We start from the raw sequence: 20,643 nt of genomic DNA on the forward strand, positions 1-20,643 counted from the left end.
TTATAAAACACCTTTCTGATGTTTTCTATAGATCAGAAAAACAACAACAACAAAAAGAAGAAAAAGAAGAAAAACAGCAACTGGAAGACCAACTTTCAGTCCAACAGATCCACCCTCCTTCCCTCCATCCTCTGTGTCTCCTCCTGGCTGAGCTGCAGGTGAGAAACAGGTGTGAGGTGTCAGGTAGGTGATGAGTGAAGAACAGAACAGAATCCATTTCCTCTTCAAACTGCTGTCAGACATTATCTACTGCACTCTGATCACATCACTCAGACCAGCTGCTTTCTACAAAGTCTCATCAACAACATCTTTAGAAACAAACATCAACAAGCAGGAAGCAGCTTCACCTCTGATCACACACACACTCAACTCTACTCACTCACCTGGAGGATCAACAACACTCAGGGTGATGCTGAGGGCATTTTTTGTTCCACTCATGAGGACACGACACTCGTATGTTCCACTATCAGCAGTCGTCACATCCTTCAGAATCAAAGATACGTCTCCATCCTTCATCTGTCTGTCCTGCAGATCCACCCGGTTCTTAAAAGATGGATGCTGGTTGGCTGGATCAAAGTGTTCATCTCGGTACAAAAGGACATATTTTTCCAGGCCAGTTTTGCTCCACTTTACAAGTCTGATTGTGATGTTGTTTGGAGTTCGACATGGGAGACTGACGTTCTGTCCAGACTCAGCTGTGATGATCTCCTTGCCTGAAAAAGGAAACAACACAGAGCAGAGAGGATAAACGTCAAAGTACAAATGTTAGCTTCTATAGCAACCAGACAAACAGACAATGCACTTGCTCGAAATCCTTCTTGTAGCAGTGCTTGCACCTGGAATCCAATACCTTTGCCACAACTTGGACAGCACGTGGTTACGTCCACCATGCCTTGTTTTCTGATGTACATGTTGACGCACAGGGTCAGTAAATTGAAGATCCCTAGCTATAATAGCAGGATGCCTTGCCTCCTCAGGTATAGCTGCTCTACTGAGCCTACTTCCAACTTGTGACACACAATCCTCAAAGCTCATAGAGATTGCTGCTCTTCTTCTTCTTCACCCTCTCATTCTCATCTATGTATTCATTTGCCTTAACAGCATTAACTAAAATTGCCATTTTAATCTCTGGATCATTTGAAGAGACCTTTACACTGTCAGGCTTCACTGAACAATTAATTTCTGGTTCAGAAAGACACTTTGGTCCTTTAAACCAGGAATCAGCCTTCAGAAATGATTGTACCTCGACTCCCCTAGAAGCCAGATCAGCAGGATTACATGATGTACTAACATATTTCCACTGAGAAGGTTTGGACATTTTAAGCATCGCTGCCATCCGGTGTGCTACAAATATTTAAAACTTTGAGGTTTCATTTGTGGTATATTACAATACAGAGGTGTTATCAGTTCAAAAACTGATTCCTGCAACTGCATTTGCAGCTCTTTTCTCCACATCTTATCCATTCTACTCGCAACCAATGCAGCTGTCAATTCCATGCAAAGTTTGTTTCAGTGGAGCCACCAATGCTTTGCCCATTATAAATGCACAATGGACCTGATTTTGGGTGACTGTGCCAAAACCATTCTCATCTGCGACTGAGCAGAAGCAACCTCTCTGAAGTTAGAAGATTTAAAAGCAGAAGTCGACTTTAAAATCTGCAAGAACGCAAAGATCATTCACCCAAACCGTCAATTCTTGTACAACAGTAACTGGCAACACATAATCCCACACCTAAAGATTTCTGCATAGTTTCTGAAGGATTAACTTAGCAGATAACCACAATGCTAAAAAAAAAAAACCCCAAAGGGTTATAGATCAATCTCACAAGAGACAACATAACTCTCTATGTGAGGGCTTTGTTTGTCTTGTACTTGAATGTATGGATACACCACTGCACACCTAGTGCTCTCTACTGGCAAGACGTCCCTAGTCAAATCAAAATCCTTAACTTCCTTGGATTGTTGTTGCACAGATATGGCAGCAAGTACCAATTTCATTTGGTGAGCTTAATGCCTCCTTTAGCACAAAGAGTAACAAGTTCTTGATGGAGCAACACTGCCCCCTCTTTAAAACCGAGGCAATCATCCCAACAACACACTGCAAAAGAGAAACCTGGCTCTGTTCCTATTTTCTAGGTCAATACTGAATAATACAATATATTATGTTAATGGTTTTATCGTGTTTTGTGATTTGGTGCTATGTACAAATAAAACTGATTTGAACAAAACTAATTATCTTTGAAATTGTTCAAAATCGTTTCTTCTGCATTTATCTAAAGTTATCTACTTGAAGGTGCACGTTTGAAAGTTGGACCAGGGAGTCAAACCTCTCTGATATGATTCGGGGTTTCAGGAAAACTAAAAAAAAGCTCTGCTAGTGTTACAGATCATATTCACCATTGGTTGTTAGTACAGTACAGTTTATGACAAATGCAATAATCACTGCAAAACATTAATTAATAAATCTGTCTGTGTTTCAGTGGAGCTGAGGGTCTGTTGATCCAAGCAGGGGCCTCAGAAACTACCAAATTACAAATTACCAAGTGCAGATCAAGATGGGGTGGAATATGATCAGAGCCATTTACGTGATAAACATGTTGTTTATTTTTCGTTGACATTTAGATTTTTTGTTGTTGTTGTTGTTGTTGTTGTGTGTGGGGTTTTTTTTTAATTCTGTAATAATACTGTTATGTATGTAATGTTAACTGTGTTACTGTTTGTTCCATGACTTTGTATGGATTATTTTTCATAATCCTCATTATTAATGTGAGCGGGTGTTAAGTGTAAACATGTTAACGGCTGGTCTGAACTCACAGACATTTGGTTTCTTGTGTTTTTCACAGTTTACTTACTGAACTGAGTTCCTGCAGGTTCCACAAACAAAAACACGTCCTGATAATAAGTGAACATAATGTGTGAGAGAAAGCAGCCTCTCATTATGAGACACTGTGAGTCTCTGCATGCTGCCTTTATGGAGCTACAGCTGTTTGTAAACACTGAACTAAAAGCTTTGTAGCTGTATACTGACTCCTGAAACTACAACACATCACACTGACACACACATTACACTTCTTTGTCTCTGTCACAGGGCTGGATGTAATGAAATGTTCTTAGAGTGGCATTGAAATCAAATGGGCAAAATCAAAGTCGTTTCTTTACACATATGCAGCTTTTACATAGTGTAATATGCCTTAAAATGTAACCAATGATTGTGACTTTTTTGTACAACCATTTAAAACTCAGGGGCTGATCTACAGAGGTGGCATGGAGTGGCATGTGCCACCCTTAATAAACATTGTCATTTACAAAACTATGGTGGCACTCGGTGTGGCAAAAGATTATATCAGGGTGACACATGCCACGTCTGTAGATCTGCTCGTGACGGTGTACTGACTCCTGAAACTACAACACATCACACTGACACACACATTACACTTCTTTGTCTCTGTGAGATCTGATCACACCGACATGTTAGGTCCACACAGACCCCACCCAGCCTCGCGTCTCCTTCACAAACACGGAAAAACTGAATCAATATGAAAATAAATCTTCAGGAAATGTTGTTAACATGTAAAGCAGACTGATGCTTTTCCTCTCTGTCCCACAGAGTGAATCTCACCTGCAGAGACAAACACGAAGAGGCCGACAAACAGCAAAGTCGAGCAGAGCGACGCAGTCACAGCAGACATTTCCGTGTTCTTCAACTCCGACGCTTCGACTGTTCTAAATGTCTCAGGATGGTTTTATTGAAATAACTGAACCTGAATTTAAATCCTGACTACATGAGATTAAATTTAAGGTTTAAATGATCCTGAAAGTCTCTGACTGAGAGAACAGATCAGACTTTTTAGACACTCGTTCAAACTCAATACGTCCAAGTCATCATCTCTGCAGGAAGTCACGTTAGAGTCACGTGTGTTTACGCTGCGCTGTAGGGTGACCATGAATAAGTGCGTCATGACTAAAGCGGTGAAATCTGAAGCAGGTCTGAGTGTTTAACAGGTTCAGTTCTTGAATGATCTCCACAGAACAACACAAACATCTCATCATCAACCATCAGCTACATACTAAAGACCATCATCAGCCAAAGGACTTCAACATGCCGTCACTGTATAAACATGTATATTGTATTATGGAGGAGGCAGCATTTAGCTGGAGCCTCCATAAAACCACAGAGAACTTTGACCACCTTTGATTGTCATTAAGTTGTGTTGGAGCCACAGAGAGCAAATCTTTGTTCTTTATGGAGAACCAGTGAGGCTGTTTGGACTTTCCTATGAAATATTAGCGCTAAAAAAACACAATTTACCAAACACACGTGACAAATTCTCATCAACATCTTTAGAAACAAACATCAACAACCAGGAAGCAGCTTCACCTCTGATCACACACACACACTCTACTCACTCACCTGGAGGATCAACAGTCAGGTAGATGATGCTGATGATCTTGCATGACTGCTTCATCCAATCGGACCGACTCTCATATGTTCCAATGTCATTATTTGTCACATTCTTCAGAATCAGAGACGCGTCTCCATCCTTCATCAGTCTGAGCTGCAGATCCACCCGGTACCTAAAAGATGGATGCTGATTGGCTGGTTCAAATCGGCCATCCCGATACAAAAGGACCTTTTCTGGCTTCAGGTCAGCTCTGCTCCACTCTACACCCTGGTGTTGGTGTTTGGAGCTCGACACGTCAGAGTGACATTTTGTCCAGACTCAGCTGTGATGTTTTTCTTGTCTGAAAGAAGAAACAACACAAATCAGGGAGGTTAAAGGGATCAAACTGCAACTGTTCACTTCTAAAGCAGCATACAACATAAAGGACAATTATGCTCAAATTCATTACAGTCAATGCAATATGATCACATCATATTCAAAAAGTCATTAAAATTCATCCTTGATAGTTGATGTGGAACTTTCAAAGTGTTCTTTCTCTCATCCATCCACTTTACATCTCTGCAAAGTTTCAATTTATCTGCATAATTTAAAGAATCCACAGTATCCAGAGTCATTTGCAGTGTGGATGTAACACTGGTAACAAGATACCATGTTGGCACATGAAGAGGATCACAGTGGAATAATTACATCCTTAAATTTAGTTACAGCACTTTAAGAAAGACACTAGATAAGAAAATACTGTCATTATATCTATTCCTCACTGCTGTGTAGGTATTATTTTAAATTTAAATGTTATTTGGATATGATCAGACAAGAGAGGGTTTTCAGGAAATAATGTTAATAATAATAACAACATTTTTAGCATCTACATGGATGTTAAAATCAGCCACAATTATCATTTTATCTGAGCTGAGCACTAAATCAGATAAAAGTCTGAGAAATCAGACAGAAACTGTGAGGAAGGGCCAGGTGGACGAGCAGCCTCTCATTATGAGACACTGTGAGTCTCTGCATGCTGCCTTTCTGTAGCTACAGCTGTTTGTAAACACTGAACTAAAAGCTTTGTAGCTGTATACTGACTCCTGAAACTACAACACATCACACTGAAACACACATTACACTTCTTTGTCTCTGTCACAGGGCTGGATGTAATGAAATGTTCTTAGAGTGGCATTGAAATCAAATGGTCAAAATCAAAGTCATTTCTTTACACATATGCAGCTTTTACATAGTGTAATATGCCTTAAAATGTAACCAGTGGTTCTGACTTTTCTGTACAACCTTTTAAAACTCAGGGGCTGATCTACAGAGGTGGCATGGAGTGGCATGTGCCACCCTTAATAAACATTGTCATTTACAAAACTATGGTGGCACTCGGTGTGGCAAAAGATTATATCAGGGTGACACATGCCACGTCTGTAGATCTGCTCGTGACGGTGTACTGACTCCTGAAACTACAACACATCACACTGACACACACATTACACTTCTTTGTCTCTGTGAGATCTGATCACACCGACATGTTAGGTCCACACAGACTCCACCCAGCCTCGTGTCTCCTTCACAAACACGGAAAAACTGAATCAATATGAAAATAAATCTTCAGGAAATGTTGTTAACATGTAAAGCAGACTGATGCTTTTCCTCTCTGTCCCACAGAGTGAATCTCACCTGCAGAGACAAACACGAAGAGGCCGACAAACAGCAAAGTCGAGCAGAGCGACGCAGTCACAGCAGACATTTCCGTGTTCTTCAACTCCGACGCTTCGATTGTTCTAAACGTCTCAGGATGGTTTTATTGAAATAACTGAACCTGAGTTTAAATCCTGACTACATGAGATTAAATTTAAGGTTTAAATGATCCTGAAAGTCTCTGACTGAGAACAGATCAGACTTTTTAGACACTCGTTCAAACTCAATACGTCCAAGTCATCGTCTCTGCAGGAAGTCACGTTAGAGTCACGTGTGTTTACGCTGCTGTAGGGTGACCATAAATAAGTGCGTCATAACTAAAGTGGTGAAATCTGAAGCAGGTCTGAGTGTTTAACAGGTTCAGTTCTTGAATGATCTCCACAGAACAACACAAACATCTCATCATCAACCATCAGCTACATACTAAAGACCATCATCAGCCAAAGGACTTCAACATGACGTCACTGTATAAACATGTATATTGTATTATGGAGGAGGCAGCATTTAGCTGTAGCCTCCATCAAACCACAGAGAACTTTGTCCACCTTTGATTGTCATTAAGTTGTGTTGGAGCCACAGAGAGCAAATCTTTGTTCTTTATGGAGAACCAGTGAGACTGTTTGGACTTTCCTATGAAACATCAGTGCAGGAGTCTCTCAGTACATCTGTTTACAGTGAGGACAAAGAAGCAGCAGACACAGAGAAAACACACATGACTGTAATCAGAGTACAGGAGAGTAACTGAGTACACTTCCTGTTTGTGATTGAGGTGATTTTCTTCTTTATGTTGTGTCAGATAAAGTCTGACAGCTTTTGGTTCTTCAGCTGATGAAACACATTGAATTCCTTTAATTTGATGTGTTTTCACAGATGAAACCAGCAACAGTGAATCAAATGTTTTACACTAACGTGACATGACGTTCATCTAACCAGCAGAACCAGTGAGTGGTTACAGTAACGGGTTAATCCACTAACGCTCACAGGCTTCAGTCAGCCTGTCAAATTACTTAAAAAACTGAAAGACGTCATTTTAAACACTTACTGTTTTTCTGAAGGATCTCTGAAACACTCAAACACTCTTCTGATCACCAGAGTGGAAAAAATAAAATGATCTCCTGACAGATAAAAAAACTGTGAGGTCAGTGTGTCCCATCGGTTTTTCAGTGGGTGAAAAGGAAGCTACTGAAGTTTTGTTACAAACAAGTGAAAAGTTACTCAGATGTTAATATTTGACAAATAAAAAAAATCAAATCATAAAAAATGTAAAAGTTTAAAATCCCAAAGTAAAGGTGTGTCTGTATCAAACAGCTGCAGACTAAACTAACCTGTGTTTCCCTGTCAGCTGTTTTATATCAGACATCTGTGACCTGCGTCAACACTTTCATGCCCACCTTTGTTTGTCCTGTTTGAGCAGCTGCAAGTCCAGACATGTGACAAACAAATACCTCAAATAAAAAAGGAAAAGAAAGAAGCATAAGAATGAGAACCTTTTTCCACTAACACTGGTAGATATAAAGAGAAATTCCCTTTCTGTGTTTTTGAGTCCATCAGGGTCTGCTTGGGTCCAAATCCAGGGACAAAGAGCAGATTCCAGTGATCAGACTGATGCTCTCTGTCTCTACAAATAGTTCAAACAACTGGAGGAAAATAAGCAGCTCTGTGTTATTTATATGCAGCTTTTATTTCTACGCACATCACTGAACTGTGTCAAAGTGCCATTATTGGAACCTGTACTTCCTTCAGAATTTTCATATTAGAATTTTGGACCTTTCCATCATAACTGTCATAACTGGATAACATCTGTGTGGATAACACTGCACCCACCAGGACTGTGCGCTGTTTCTCCAAACCCTGGATTACCCCAGAAATTAAAGCCGTCCTCAAACAAAAGAGGAGAGCCTTCAAATCCAGAGACAAGGAGGAGCTGAAAAGAGTGCAGAGAGAGCAGAGAGGTCTGATCGGGGCAGCTACAGGCAGAAGACGGAGAAACGGCTTCAACAAAAGAAGGTTAGCAAAGTCTGGAGAGGCCTCAGAACCATCTCAGGCCACAGAGATCAGAACGCACTGCTCATGGGAGATGTGAGGGGGCAAATGAACTGAATCATTTCTTTAACAGGTTTGATTCTTCCAGGAGGCAGTCTTCAACGTCAGGGGCAGACTCACCCACACCCACTGCTGCCCCACCTCAGACACTTCACACCACCTCTAATCACCCTGCTCACTCCTCCCCACCCCTAACACCAGAATCCAATACACACTCAACACAAGGCTCCAGCCTGACTCTCTCAACCACCCAGGTTAGGAGGGAACTGAGGAGGATTAAAGCCAAGAAGGCAGCAGATCCAGATAGCATCAGCTCAAGGGTCGTCGGGTCCTGCACAGACCAACTGTGTGGGGTGATGGAGCACCTCTTCAACCTGAACCTGAGGCTGGGGAGAGTCCAGCAGCTCTGGAAAACCTCTTGTGTTGTACCAGTGCCAAAGACTTCACACCCCAAGGACCTCAACAGCTACAGGCCGGTGGCTTGACATCCCACCTGATGAAGACCCTGGAGCGGTTGGTCCTGGCTCAGCTTTGGCACCTGGTGAGCTCATCACTGGACCCACTTCAGTTTGCCTACCAGCCTGGCATTGGAGCGGATGATGCCGTCATTCACCTCCTACATCGTTCCCTCGCTCACCTGGAGACCGCTGGGAGCACTGTGAGAATCATGTTCTTTGATTTCTCCAGTGCCTTCAACACCATTCTTCCCACGGTCCTGAAGGACAAGCTGGAGAACTCAGGAGTGGACCATCACCTCACTACATGGATACTGGACTACATCACAGACCGACCACAGTATGTGAGGACTCAGGGCTGTGTGTCGGACAGGGTCGTCTGCAGTACGGGGGCCCCACAGGGAACGGTTCTGGCTCCGTTCCTCTTCACCATCTACACTGCAGACTTCTCCCACAATTCCACCCAGTGCTTCCTGCAGAAGTTCTCTGATGACTCTGCAATAGTCGGCCTCATCACTGATGGGGACGACAAGGAGTATAGAGGACTGACCCAAGACTTTGTGGACTGGTGCCAGCTGAACTACCTCCAGATCAACGCCAGTAAAACCAAGGAGCTGGTGGTAGACTTCTGAAGGCACTAAACATCCAAGGTATGGACATTGAGACTGTGGACAGCTACAGGTACCTTGGTGTTCATCTGAACAATAAACTGGACTGGACTCATAACTCAGACGCTCTCTAAAGAAAAGAGACTCATGGTGTGGGACAGAGCAGGCTGTACCTGCTGCTGAGGTCTTTGGGAGTGAAGGGCCAACTCCTGAAGACCTTCTATGACTCTGTGGTGGTCTCAGTCATCTTTTATGGTGTAGTCTGCTGGGGCAACAGCATCTCCTGGGCCACCACTGTTCTAGGATGCCCTCTGGACCCAGTGGAGGTGGTGAGTGACAGGAGAATGGTGGCTAAGCTTTCATCCTTGTTGGACAACATCTCCCACCCCATGCAGGAGACTGACAGCACTGAGCAGCTCCTTCAGTGGCTGCGGCACCCACGATGTGGGACAGAGAGATTTCACAGGTCTTTCTCTCCAACTGTTGTCAGACTCCTGAACAAAGACTTCACAACTGACCAAACACACACATCCACAATAACACCAAGTGTAATTTTTTTCTGTTAACATAGTATTTTATTCTATTGTATATAGTATCTTATTCTTATTATCTTATCCCAGTCCGTTGTTTTTCTTCATTTTTGCTGTAACTTGTACTGTCCACTTTCTGCTGTGACACAACAAATTTCCCACATGTGGGACTAATAAAGCTTATCTTATTTTACATGTGAGCTTTTAATGAAACCACAAAAGAGTTCAATGTGAAGATTCATTTTTACCGGTTCTCAGGAGGATGTGTGGATAAAGGAAATGGAAAAAAGACCATTCTGACCAGATGGAGACTAGCACAAAATTATAATAAATAAACAATACAAGGCGAGTGGTTATCTGATGCTATTATTATCATTATTATTATATCATAATCTTGTTTTCTAATGTATTCTGATTATGTACAGGGGTTTAGACTTGTTAGTTCGTAGGGTTTGGATTCTGTGCTCCTTCTTTTTAGTGTCTGCCCGTGTGTTTCCTCTGTTCTCCGTCTGTACCGTGTCTTTAAATCCAGTCTATGTATGTCCTGTTTTATTTTGAAGGTCCGTATCTGATGTCAGTGTGTTCCGTGCACCCTCCCTGGTGATTCAAATTCAAATTCAGGTTTCGGTTTTGTTTTATTAGTTTTCCCAGTTTAGACTCTTTCTTGGTTTTGTTTCTTGCCACTCTCGCTTTTGGTCGTATGTCACCCTCCTGCAATAAAGCTCACTCACATCTCAGCCAGTGCCTGCGTTTTGGGTCCTTATCTCTCCTAAACACATCTTGTCCCGCAAACCGTCACAGTGGGTGGAGCCAACTTTCACTTTTATCGGGAATACCTTGATTGTATAACAAAGACTAATTTCCTCGTTTAATAAGCTTCTAAAAAATGAAACTTAAAAAGCGTAAATAAAAATAACCTAAATAAACCTAAACTATCATCTGCTGACAGGTGACGTCACACTTGTTACTGATCATGCTATAATATTTTTGATGCCAGTATTCACTTCTGGTGGAAACAACTGCTGACAGGACACCTCCTGAGCATGCGCAGTGGGCCACATATTCTAGAACCAGAAGCACTGTTGAGTCTGCTATCGAGGCTTGAACAGTGTTTATAGTCCAGCTCCACCAGAGGGCGCTTTCACACAATCAGATGTGCCTATGGTGCATTTACAGAGTTTTCTTTGAAGACAATTTCATAATTATGCTTAGAAGAAACTCCAACACATTGTACATAAAGTCAGTTTATTAATAAAGTTTCCTCCAGATCACCAAAACTTCATATGGATCTATTATAATAAGAGTTTGATTTTGTTATGATCTATTCTGAGTCTCTTTATAAAGTTGCATCCTGTGTTTTTTCTCTTACTTTTTGGATAGTTGTTGTTAAGCATTTTAGTCATAAAATAGTGTTAAAAATGATATTTTACAATGAATTATGATCCATCATGTAAATGCACATGAAGGTCTTTCTGGGCTTTCCATCAGACATCTTTGTGAAACCCACAGAATCAAACAAGAAGATCAAGTGAGACCAAAGTTTATTGAACCTGCAGAGAAACCAGATCACTGCTTTGGAGATGACAGCACACTTAGAAAGTGGTGGTGAAGTTACCATTAAAAAAACTTTATGGTGCCATTCTTTTTTTCTTTTTCTGCATCTTTATATAAAATAAAAACCTCTCCATTTGAATGTTCTGCCCCTCAGTGAGGGTAACTTTATGAGGAGAACAAAGATAAAATAAACTAGTGTGTTTTACAGTGGATTTGTGGACCAGTTAGAAAACAGCAGCTAGATTCCAGAGGGTGGACTGGTGGACCACTTCAGTGATTAGATGACATTTTCATACATTTTAACCACAAGATAAAAATAAACTAATTAACATTAAATTAAATTGCACCATTTCAAGACAGTTTACTGGCACCAGAATATTTACTCACTGGAAAAACTCAAAATCTTACCAAGTATATTTGTCTCATTTCTAGTCAAAAATATCTCTTTACACTTAAAATAAGACACATTAGGCTAAAGAGTAACAATTCAGTGAGATACAGTGGGATGCAAAAGTTTTGGCCACCTTATTAATAGTCATTGTTTTCCTGTATAAATCGTTGGTCGTTTCAATAAAAAATGTCAGTTAAATATATCATATAGGAGACACACACAGTGATATTTGAGAAGAGAAATGAAGTTTATTGGATTTACAGAAAGTGTGCAATAATTGTTTAAACAAAATCACGCAGATGCATAAATTTGGGCACTGTTGTCATTTTATTGATTCCAAAAACTTTAGAACTAATTATTGGAACTCAAATTGGCTCGGTAAGCTCAGTGACCCCTGACCTACATACACAAGTCAATCCAATAATGAGAAAAAGTATTTCAGGGGTCAATTGTAAGTTTCCCTCTTTTAATTTTCTCTGAAGAGTAGCAACATGGGGGTTTCAAAACAACTCTCAAATGACCTGAAGACAAAGATTGTTCACCATCATGGTTCAGGGGAAGGATACAGAAAGCTGTCTCAGAGATTTAAGCTGTCTGTTTCCACAGCAAGAGCCGTTTGCTGAAGCACATTTGGACAAGCCAGCTTCATTCTGCAATAAGGTGCTGTGGACTGATGAAGCTAAAATGAGTTATTTGGGCATAACAAGGGGCGTTATGCATGGAGGAAACAGAACACAGCATTCCAAGAAAAACACCTGCTGCCTACAGTAAAATATATGGTGGTGGTGGTTCCATCATGCTGTGGGGCTGTGGGGCCAGTGCAGGGACTGGGAATCTTGTCAAAGTTGAGGGACACATGGATTCCACTCAGTATCAGTAGATTCTGGAGACCAATGTCCAGGAATCAGTGACAAAGCTGAAGCTGCGCCGGGGCTGGATCTTTCAACAAGACAATGACCCGAAACCCTACAAACGTCACTGCTGTTTAGTTTTCTGTCTTCATTTATGTTGGAAGTGATAGCAGAGCGGTACGTTTGAATTTGTTTCCAAAATCCCTCATTTAGATGGAAGCTAGCGAGCTAACTTCCTGCTAATTTCTAACTCTGTTAAATGTCATAAATTCCGTTTTGTTTTCATGGATGCCTGGATGATAAACTCAACTGTTACACATGGTAGGCTTGATTACTGTAACAGCATCTTTACAGGTCTACCTAAAAAATCAGTCAGACAACTACAGCTCATTCAGAACTCTGCTGCTCGAGTCCTCACTAAGACCAAAAAAGTGGACCACATCAGTCCAGCTCTGAGGTCTTTACACTGGCTGCCTGTCCGTCAGAGGATAGACTTTAAAGTTCTGATGCTGGTCTATAAAGCTCTGAATGGTTTAGGACCAAAATACATCAGTGACCTCCTGACCCAGTATGAACCTTCCAGATCCCTCAGGTCATCTGGATCCGGTCTTTTATCAGTTCCCAGAGTCAGAACCAGACACGGAGAAGCTGCATTCAGCTTTTATGCTCCTTATATCTGGAACAAACTCCCAGAAAGCCTCAGATCAGCTGAAACACTCAGTTTATTTAAATCCAGGTTGAAGACTCACCTGTTCTCAGCTGCATTTGAATAAAGCACCAAATCCACACTTTTAAGCTTAAATTTCAAAACTTACATTTAACTACTGGTTTTATCTATTGTTCTGATTTAATCTGTTTTGATTTTATATACTGTTTTGTTTGTTTGTTAATTAGTTAGTTTGTTTGCTTGTTTTAATCAATTTTAAATCATGCTTTTTATTTGTTCTTGTTTCTAATGTCTCTGTGAAGCACTTTGAATCACCTTATTGTTGAATTGTGCTATACAAATAAACTTGCCTTGCCTTGCCTTAAATACACAGAGGGAGCAATCAGGGAGTGGGAAACAGGAGGGAAACACAACTGGGGCAAATCAGGGCTGATGAGACAAAGGAAGCAAAACCTGATACAATGACCTGAGGCACGGACTTCAAAGTAAAACTGAAAACATAACACAGAGACTTGACAAGGGGATAAAGCAGAAGGGGGAGACAGCAACTAAAGAACACAGACAGAAACCAGAACACTAAAAGTCTAACAAAACCCACACAGAGAACCTACACCTAAAATAATCCAAAAACCCATAAGGCACAGAAAGCTACAATATAAAGAAATAAATAAAATCAAAGAACCAAAAACACAAAACACTGGGTCGACAACCCAGGCACCCTAACAGCTCCATGATCTGAGATTGACTTTGTATTTATATTAAACTCTTTTAAAAACAACAAAATGATTTTGTGAGTTCTTTCAGTAAGTAACCAAAGCTGTGTTTGCAATCAGCTGTTTCCTGTTTGTCTTTTATCCTTTAAAAATGTGTTTTTGTTTTATTTCTGAAACTGAGACCATCGAGGTCACAAGAAGATATTTTATTTGTACTGAAATGTGTCTGATAATTTTTTTTTCATGTATTTGTGTTGTAATCGTAATGGTGAAGAAAGGTGATACTAGTCACATGGCATGGTTGTTGGTGCCAGACCAGCTGTCTGAGTGTTTCAGAAGCTGCTGATCTGCTGTGATTTCTCTCCTGGGTTTACAGAGAAGAGTCTGACAAAGAGGAAATAGAGCAGCTGTTCTCTGAATGAAAAACTCCAGTTGGTGTCAGAGGAGACCAGCCAGACTGCTCCAAGCTCATACAAAGCCAACACAGCAACACTTGTTACAATCAAGGTGTGCAGAAGAGCATTTCTGATTACACAACACATTGAAACTTATAGCAGATAGGTTACTGCAGCAGAAGACTGCACTGGGTGATGCTCTTTCACCCTGAGAAATGCAAACTGAATCTACAATTCGCACAAACTCACTAAAATTGGACATCAGAAGATTGGAATTTTTTTGTTTTTTCAGATGGCGGTATGATCGGATGAGTTTAAATTTCTGCTGCAACATTCAGATTGTAGAGTTAGAATATAAACACCATGAAAGCATGGATTGTTCCTAACCTCTATAAACTGCCTGTCAGTAGATGTCAGTAGATGGCAGCACCAGAGTACGGTTTAATCATGGGGCATTACAACAAAGACTCAGCTTATCATTAAAGGCTAAAAATAAAAACAATATATCACCTAAACTATCATCTGCTTTTTTCAAAAAACAAAAGTTCTGTCAGAAAGATAAGATAATAGTGGACCCTTCTGTGCCTCCTCTTTTTTAAGGACATTAAGTTTTGTTGTTTGGGTGGGTTGATGTACAGTCATACGTGTACAGGGTGTACAGTAGGGGGCTGAGAACAAAGCCCTGCAGGGATCTGTAATGAGTGGCAGTGAGGGGGAGAAGGTAGGGCCAAGTCTGACTGAATAAGGGCCTATTTGTGAGGCAAACTTTGATCCAGGAGCAGGTGAAAGGAAGGATGTGGTCCACTATGGTTGTAAGGGATTATTGTGTTGAATGCTAAGCTATAGTCCACTAAGAACATTCTCACATAGCTCTTCCTGTTCTCCAGATGGTTCAGCACTCTGTGAATGGTGATGGTATTGGCATCCGCTGTGGATCGATATGCTCTCTAAGCAAATGGGTCGAGAGAGGGAGGCTGCCGCTGATGTGCTGAGACACTATCCACTCAAAATACTTTATGACTACAGATGTGAGGTCTATAGGTTAGTATTTGTTGAGGTTGTCTGTGCCAGTTTTTTTGGGAATGGGAAAGATCGCGCAGGCTTTCCGATAAATGGGAATGGTAGCATGAGTCAGAGAGAGATTGAACAGCCTGGTGAGCTGGTTTGCACAGGCGTAAACCACAGACCCCAGTATTCTGTTGAGGCTAGCAGCTCTCCGCTGCACAATACACATTTGGACACTAGGAGCAGTTGTTTTTGAGAGACTACATTTATACTTACTGGAAACGTTTTTTGACATTGTTATCTACAATAGCCAATATTAACCATGTTTAACTAGGCTGGAATAATAATGTTCAAACAGATATGATAAACAGATATGAGGGCAACATGTTTTGTCAGGTTAAACAATAAAAAAGAAGCAGTGGCAAAAAAGCACCCAGAAGTCGTTTATTGAAAGGTTGTGATTGCAGTGATTACAAGCTTTGTAGTTTAATTAACACTCCCAATCTCAACCCAATCTCAACTTCACTCAGAAAAATTATGGTTCTTAAATGGTTCTTCAGATGGCTTCATGGTTCTTTAAAGAACCATCATACGTCAAAGAACCTTTTTATTTTGTGGATGGTTCTTCAGCTATTACAAATGGTTCTTTAAAGAACAAAAGGTTCTTCATCCTTAGCAATCTAAGTTTGATGGTGTAAATGGCATAAATATTTATTCACTATAATGAGGCTGTGAATTATACTGTGTGTTTTCTTTGTGTGCATGTGTGTGCGAAGGGAGAGGGCGGGTTACCTGGCAATTACCCTTTAAGAGAAGATGGTAGGAAACTGAATATTCAAATAAAAGTTAGAAATATTTGCTTAAAAATATACTGGTGGCAGGGGTGGGGGCCAAAGCCTAAAGACCCTAACCCCCCCCCCCCCCCCCCCCCCACACACACACACACACACACCCCTAACCCCACAAACACATTATGAATATGGTGAGTTAACAAACAGTAGACACAATACACACATTCAAGTACTGTACTTTAGTTTTAAATTTTAATAAAGCATTACTATTTTCTACTCCAAGGCATTACTTTTGAGATTATTATATATTTTTGAAAATACAGCATAATGATAATACTAGTTATTGTAAACTTTACAAACCACCCAGCAGTATGTAAAGTCAAATTATAAGATACAAGTAAATAACAATTGCAGAACAGAATGTCAGTGTAATGAACACACACTTCGTTTTGACAAAGCACAGCTTAGGTAAATGATCTGAGTAGTTGTTCATCACTGAGCAATTTGTTAATATGTGTTTCGAGCCAAATAAATGACAGGGAGAGAGAGAGTGACGTCAGAACACGTCATACTATAACCTCCCGGGAGCGAACGGAGGGGGTCAGTCGTTGGGATGCGCATGCGCAGACAGAGTGTGCGAGCGGCGGGCCTTGACCTTTCGGGGAAAAAAACTCACGGACGGTGACAGCGAAACGGATAACAGTCTTCAGTACCTGCTGGACTTTGAAGCTGTGGATTCTGGGACTGTTAGAAAAGGTAAAACATTTCCATTAAAACCTTATTACTGTTTTGTTTTTGTTACTCGTCATTGTAGCTTGCTGTTAATGTTGTGCTAACAGTAGCGATTAGCTAGATACGTTAGCCGTTGAGGTCAGCGCAATTTAGTATCCGGTATACAGAAACTGTTTTCCTAACAAAACCACTGTTATAATTAAGTGAAGGTGCTCCCAGCTAATTTGAACCTTTGGCTTCTAAAATATGTGGTTCAATTGCGTGCTGCGTACATAACCTAATGTCAGCTAGACCGAAATTAAAATTTAATATATTGTTAAAGTCACTAAAATGGCGCCTGAAGCCTGTTGTGAGCTCTGTGTCTGCTCTAGAAACTCTGAAATTCTGTAGATCTGAGCCGTACATTAAATACTCACATGAACCTGTACTTTGAATTCTGTATGAGCTGTATAAAATACAGCTATGCATAAGAGTTTTGAATGAATAATTAGATTAGATAACTCTTCATTGTCTAATCGAATTATATAGAAATGAATAGAAAGTGGTTCTTTAGACTGATGCCATAGAAGAACCTGTTTTGGTGCCACAAAGAACCTTTCAAACAATGGTTTCAAACATGAGAAGGTGTGTCTTTGACTGTTCCTGCATAACTTAGTTTCGGACTAGTTGACAAGTTATGCTCCGGTCATTTGATGTTTCCAAGATAGATGTTCTTTTGTAATATAGTTAAATTTTTTTGTATATTTAATTTATCCACCATCATACATCATACATACAAGCTAAGAAGAGGTCGTTATACTAACAAGAGGTATCAACGCTGGGCCAAAGTTCAGCACATGGTTAAAGTTTGTAATCCAGCCAGGGTGTAAATATCACTCAGCAGCCAGAGCTGAAGCAGGTAGCATCAACACATAAATCTACTCTACCCGGCTTAAATCACAAGAGCACCTCTGACCAAAAAGCTGTAGATTTTTCTTGTTTGCACAAATTAATCCAGATTCACATTAACTGTGTTCACAGCTCCAACAAAATGAGGAAGAGGAGGGGCAGAAACACAATTAGATTGAATTACAATTGGATGGAAGTTGAGGACAAGGAGAAGGAAGCTTTGGATGAGGAGGAAGAGAAGCAGCAGGAGCATCTTTAGGGGTCCCTATGATGTCATTGAGGTTTGTTTCATTAATATGGTCCTCTCACAAAGAACGATGACATGTTTTAGTTTACGTACTTCCTGTATTAAATAGTGATATGCAAAATGTTGTGAAAAACCATGGAGCAGGTACGTATAGTGCATCTGCAGGTAAATGAACATCAAATCTCTAAGACAGACTGAAATCTGTATATTTATCACCCTTATGATAAAACCCATGTCAGCCATTGGTTTATGGACTTTGTATTTTGAAGCCTCAACATTTGCATTATTGCTGTTGCTATGTTGGGACCATATTAGGATGAGGGATCAGAATCTGGAGTCATGCACACTATTATTTCATTTAGTGTGTATCCATAAGATTCGTACAGCAGATCCAAGTTGTGCCTTGAAAACAGGAAAGTCGTCTGCATAGAGGAGAACTGTAATAGCAGGCTTGTACAAAGTGAGGCTTTGTGCTCTCGTTTTACTTCTGTCACCCTGTTTTGATGCAGCTTTCACTTGAAATCAGGCAAGAACTGGACTTATTTTTTACAATGTGTTCTTGTGAATTGATTGTGTATCGCATATGTTTGGTTTGACTTTCTGCAAGACAACAGTCGTCCACTGGCCAAAACAATTTTCCAAATACCTCCATGTGATCTAGCCTGGATTTAGAAAAGAATAGCACAAAAAATCTGCACCTCCTGCTTCAGATGCAATTTGTGTTTGTGCGTTCAGAGGCAGCGGCGAGAGGGGAGACCTCGGGTCATCCAGCTGGAGAGCCTGACCAGGAGGAGTCGAACATTAACTCAGCTCTTCCAGGGCACCCTGCAGACTCGGCTGTTGGCATCGACGAGGGATGACGTGAACGCCAAACTGGAGTCCATCACAGGTCAACTGCAGGTATGCGAGTCAGACCTTCTGAGGAGGGTTTCACTTTTCTCTTCTTTATAATTGACTCTTTTCTCTCTCTTTCAGCTCCTTGTCTCAGAGTGGGAGGGATTTGAAGCACAAAGGGAGGAACTTGTCATTTGGTTGGCTGATATGGATGTCCGCCTGAGTGAGGTTGACCAGCTGACAGGAAACACCAGTGAAAAACTGAAACAACTGCAGGTGTGGGCTTGTTTTGATATGACATATATTTGATATGAAACATACGTCAGAGACATTGTCCTAAACTGGACTAACAAAGGACCATGAGTACAACATGAAAAGTACATTACATAGCGTAAGGCTGAAGTTCATTGATCATTTTAATCATAAACTTGTTGTTGAAATGTTTTTACTGAACATGCAAATATCTGCTGATGAAAATGTGTTGATTTATTGGTCTGTTATGAAGCTATTGCTATTTCTAATGTGTTTTATCACTTTCTGATGTTTTATTAATTAAACAATACATGTATTATTTGTTGTGTTATCTGTAGATATAGTATTTATATATATATATTTATTTATAGTATAGCCAATATATTTAATTATTACTTTTTAAAACACTAATATGTGACATGTATTAGTAGTGATGTTGTGCTGAGGGTTAAAATGCCTTTTTGTCTTTTGGTAACTACAAAATGACAATAAACCATTAATATATGTCTATGCTGTGCTCGTATTTATTTTACCCTACTCAAATTCAATTTATGATGCATTTTATTTTGAAAGATTTAAAATGGTTTTTTTAAAGAACCACTCAAAAAAGGTTCTTTAAAAAACCATTAAAGGTGCCCCAAAGAACCATTTCTTGATGGTTCTTTGGGGCACCTTTAAAGGTTCTTCAATGAACCACTGAAAGAAATGGTTCTTCAAAGAACCATTGTTTGAAAGGTTCTTTGTGGCACCAAAAAAGGTTCTTCTATGGCATCAGTCTAAAGAACCACTTTTGGTTCCAGTTGGCACCTTTATTTTTCTGAGTGTTCTCTGGTTCACACATGCTCCCAATTAAAGTTTACCAGTGTTAAGTGAGTTTTTATTTAGTAAAGGGCTGTGTTATGTGGTTTTGTTATTGTTATTATAACTATACCAGTGCTTCAGTGTTCTTAACACCTCAACTGTGAAACAGCTTTGACAATAAAGAAGTGGTAGCTGTGCCTCCTTGTTCTGATGGTTGTGTGTCCATAACTGAAGTCATCTCTCTGGAGGGGAGAGGGAGGGGAAACAGGAGGACAAAAGGGGGGGGCAACTGAGCTGTAGTGCCTTTTCACTGTGCAATACTTTTTGTTAATAACCAACGTGTTAGGACCCAGGGTTTTGAGTTTATTATATTATTGATCATTTCTAGTCTTTGGTTTCTTTGTTAGAGTTCTATCTTATGGTTTATGTCTCTGTGTAATCCTTAGTTGCTATATCCCGGTGTCCAGTCATTGTCTGTGTCTGCCCTGGTCCCACGTCTCTGTTCCCTCTGTTGTAGTGCCTGTCTGTAAGTTCAGTCTGTGTTATGTTTCCTGTTTTACTTTGAAAGTCCTTAGCTGTGTCCCAAAACGACGGCTGCATCCTTTGGAGGACCCGCCCTTCGCGGTCTACGTGGGCCGGGTCCTCCGAAGACCAAGAAGGCCGGAAGTGCGAGGCTGTGAAATGGGATGGTCTAGCCTTCAGATTTGCGTCACCGCTCTGTCGGTAGTGTTTAATAAACTCGTCCGTCTGCTCCTTGCTATCTAAAATATAACAGGACACTGGCGTAAATT

The 20,643-nt window shown here is 40.5% G+C and overlaps 2 protein-coding genes across 2 annotated transcripts; one reads left to right on the forward strand and one right to left on the reverse strand.

Moving 5' to 3' along the window:
- On the reverse strand, positions 1 to 4,547 carry LOC147334264 (myelin-oligodendrocyte glycoprotein-like). Its single transcript, XM_086285905.1, has 3 exons — positions 4,412 to 4,547; positions 384 to 713; positions 1 to 152 (listed from the first exon to the last, which is right to left on the reverse strand). The coding sequence occupies exons 1-3, from the start codon at positions 4,545 to 4,547 to the stop codon at positions 1 to 3; spliced, it is 618 nt and encodes a 205-aa protein (XP_086142031.1).
- Positions 4,548 to 16,674: 12,127 nt separating this feature from the next.
- Positions 16,675 to 19,540, forward strand: LOC147334265 (uncharacterized). Its single transcript, XM_086286807.1, has 4 exons — positions 16,675 to 16,854; positions 17,851 to 17,999; positions 18,701 to 18,865; positions 18,941 to 19,540. Exons 2-4 carry the CDS (start codon positions 17,943 to 17,945, stop codon positions 19,106 to 19,108), a joined length of 390 nt encoding a protein of 129 aa, XP_086142933.1. The 5' UTR covers positions 16,675 to 16,854; positions 17,851 to 17,942; the 3' UTR covers positions 19,109 to 19,540.
- Positions 19,541 to 20,643: the final 1,103 nt, after the last annotated feature.

Source organism: Aulonocara sp. 'chitande type north' Nkhata Bay, linkage group LG3 (assembly GCF_057382095.1).
Source record: "Aulonocara sp. 'chitande type north' Nkhata Bay isolate Kocher_YH1m ecotype deep benthic linkage group LG3, A_spYH_male_GT1.1, whole genome shotgun sequence".
NCBI lineage: Eukaryota > Metazoa > Chordata > Actinopteri > Cichliformes > Cichlidae > Aulonocara > Aulonocara sp. 'chitande type north' Nkhata Bay.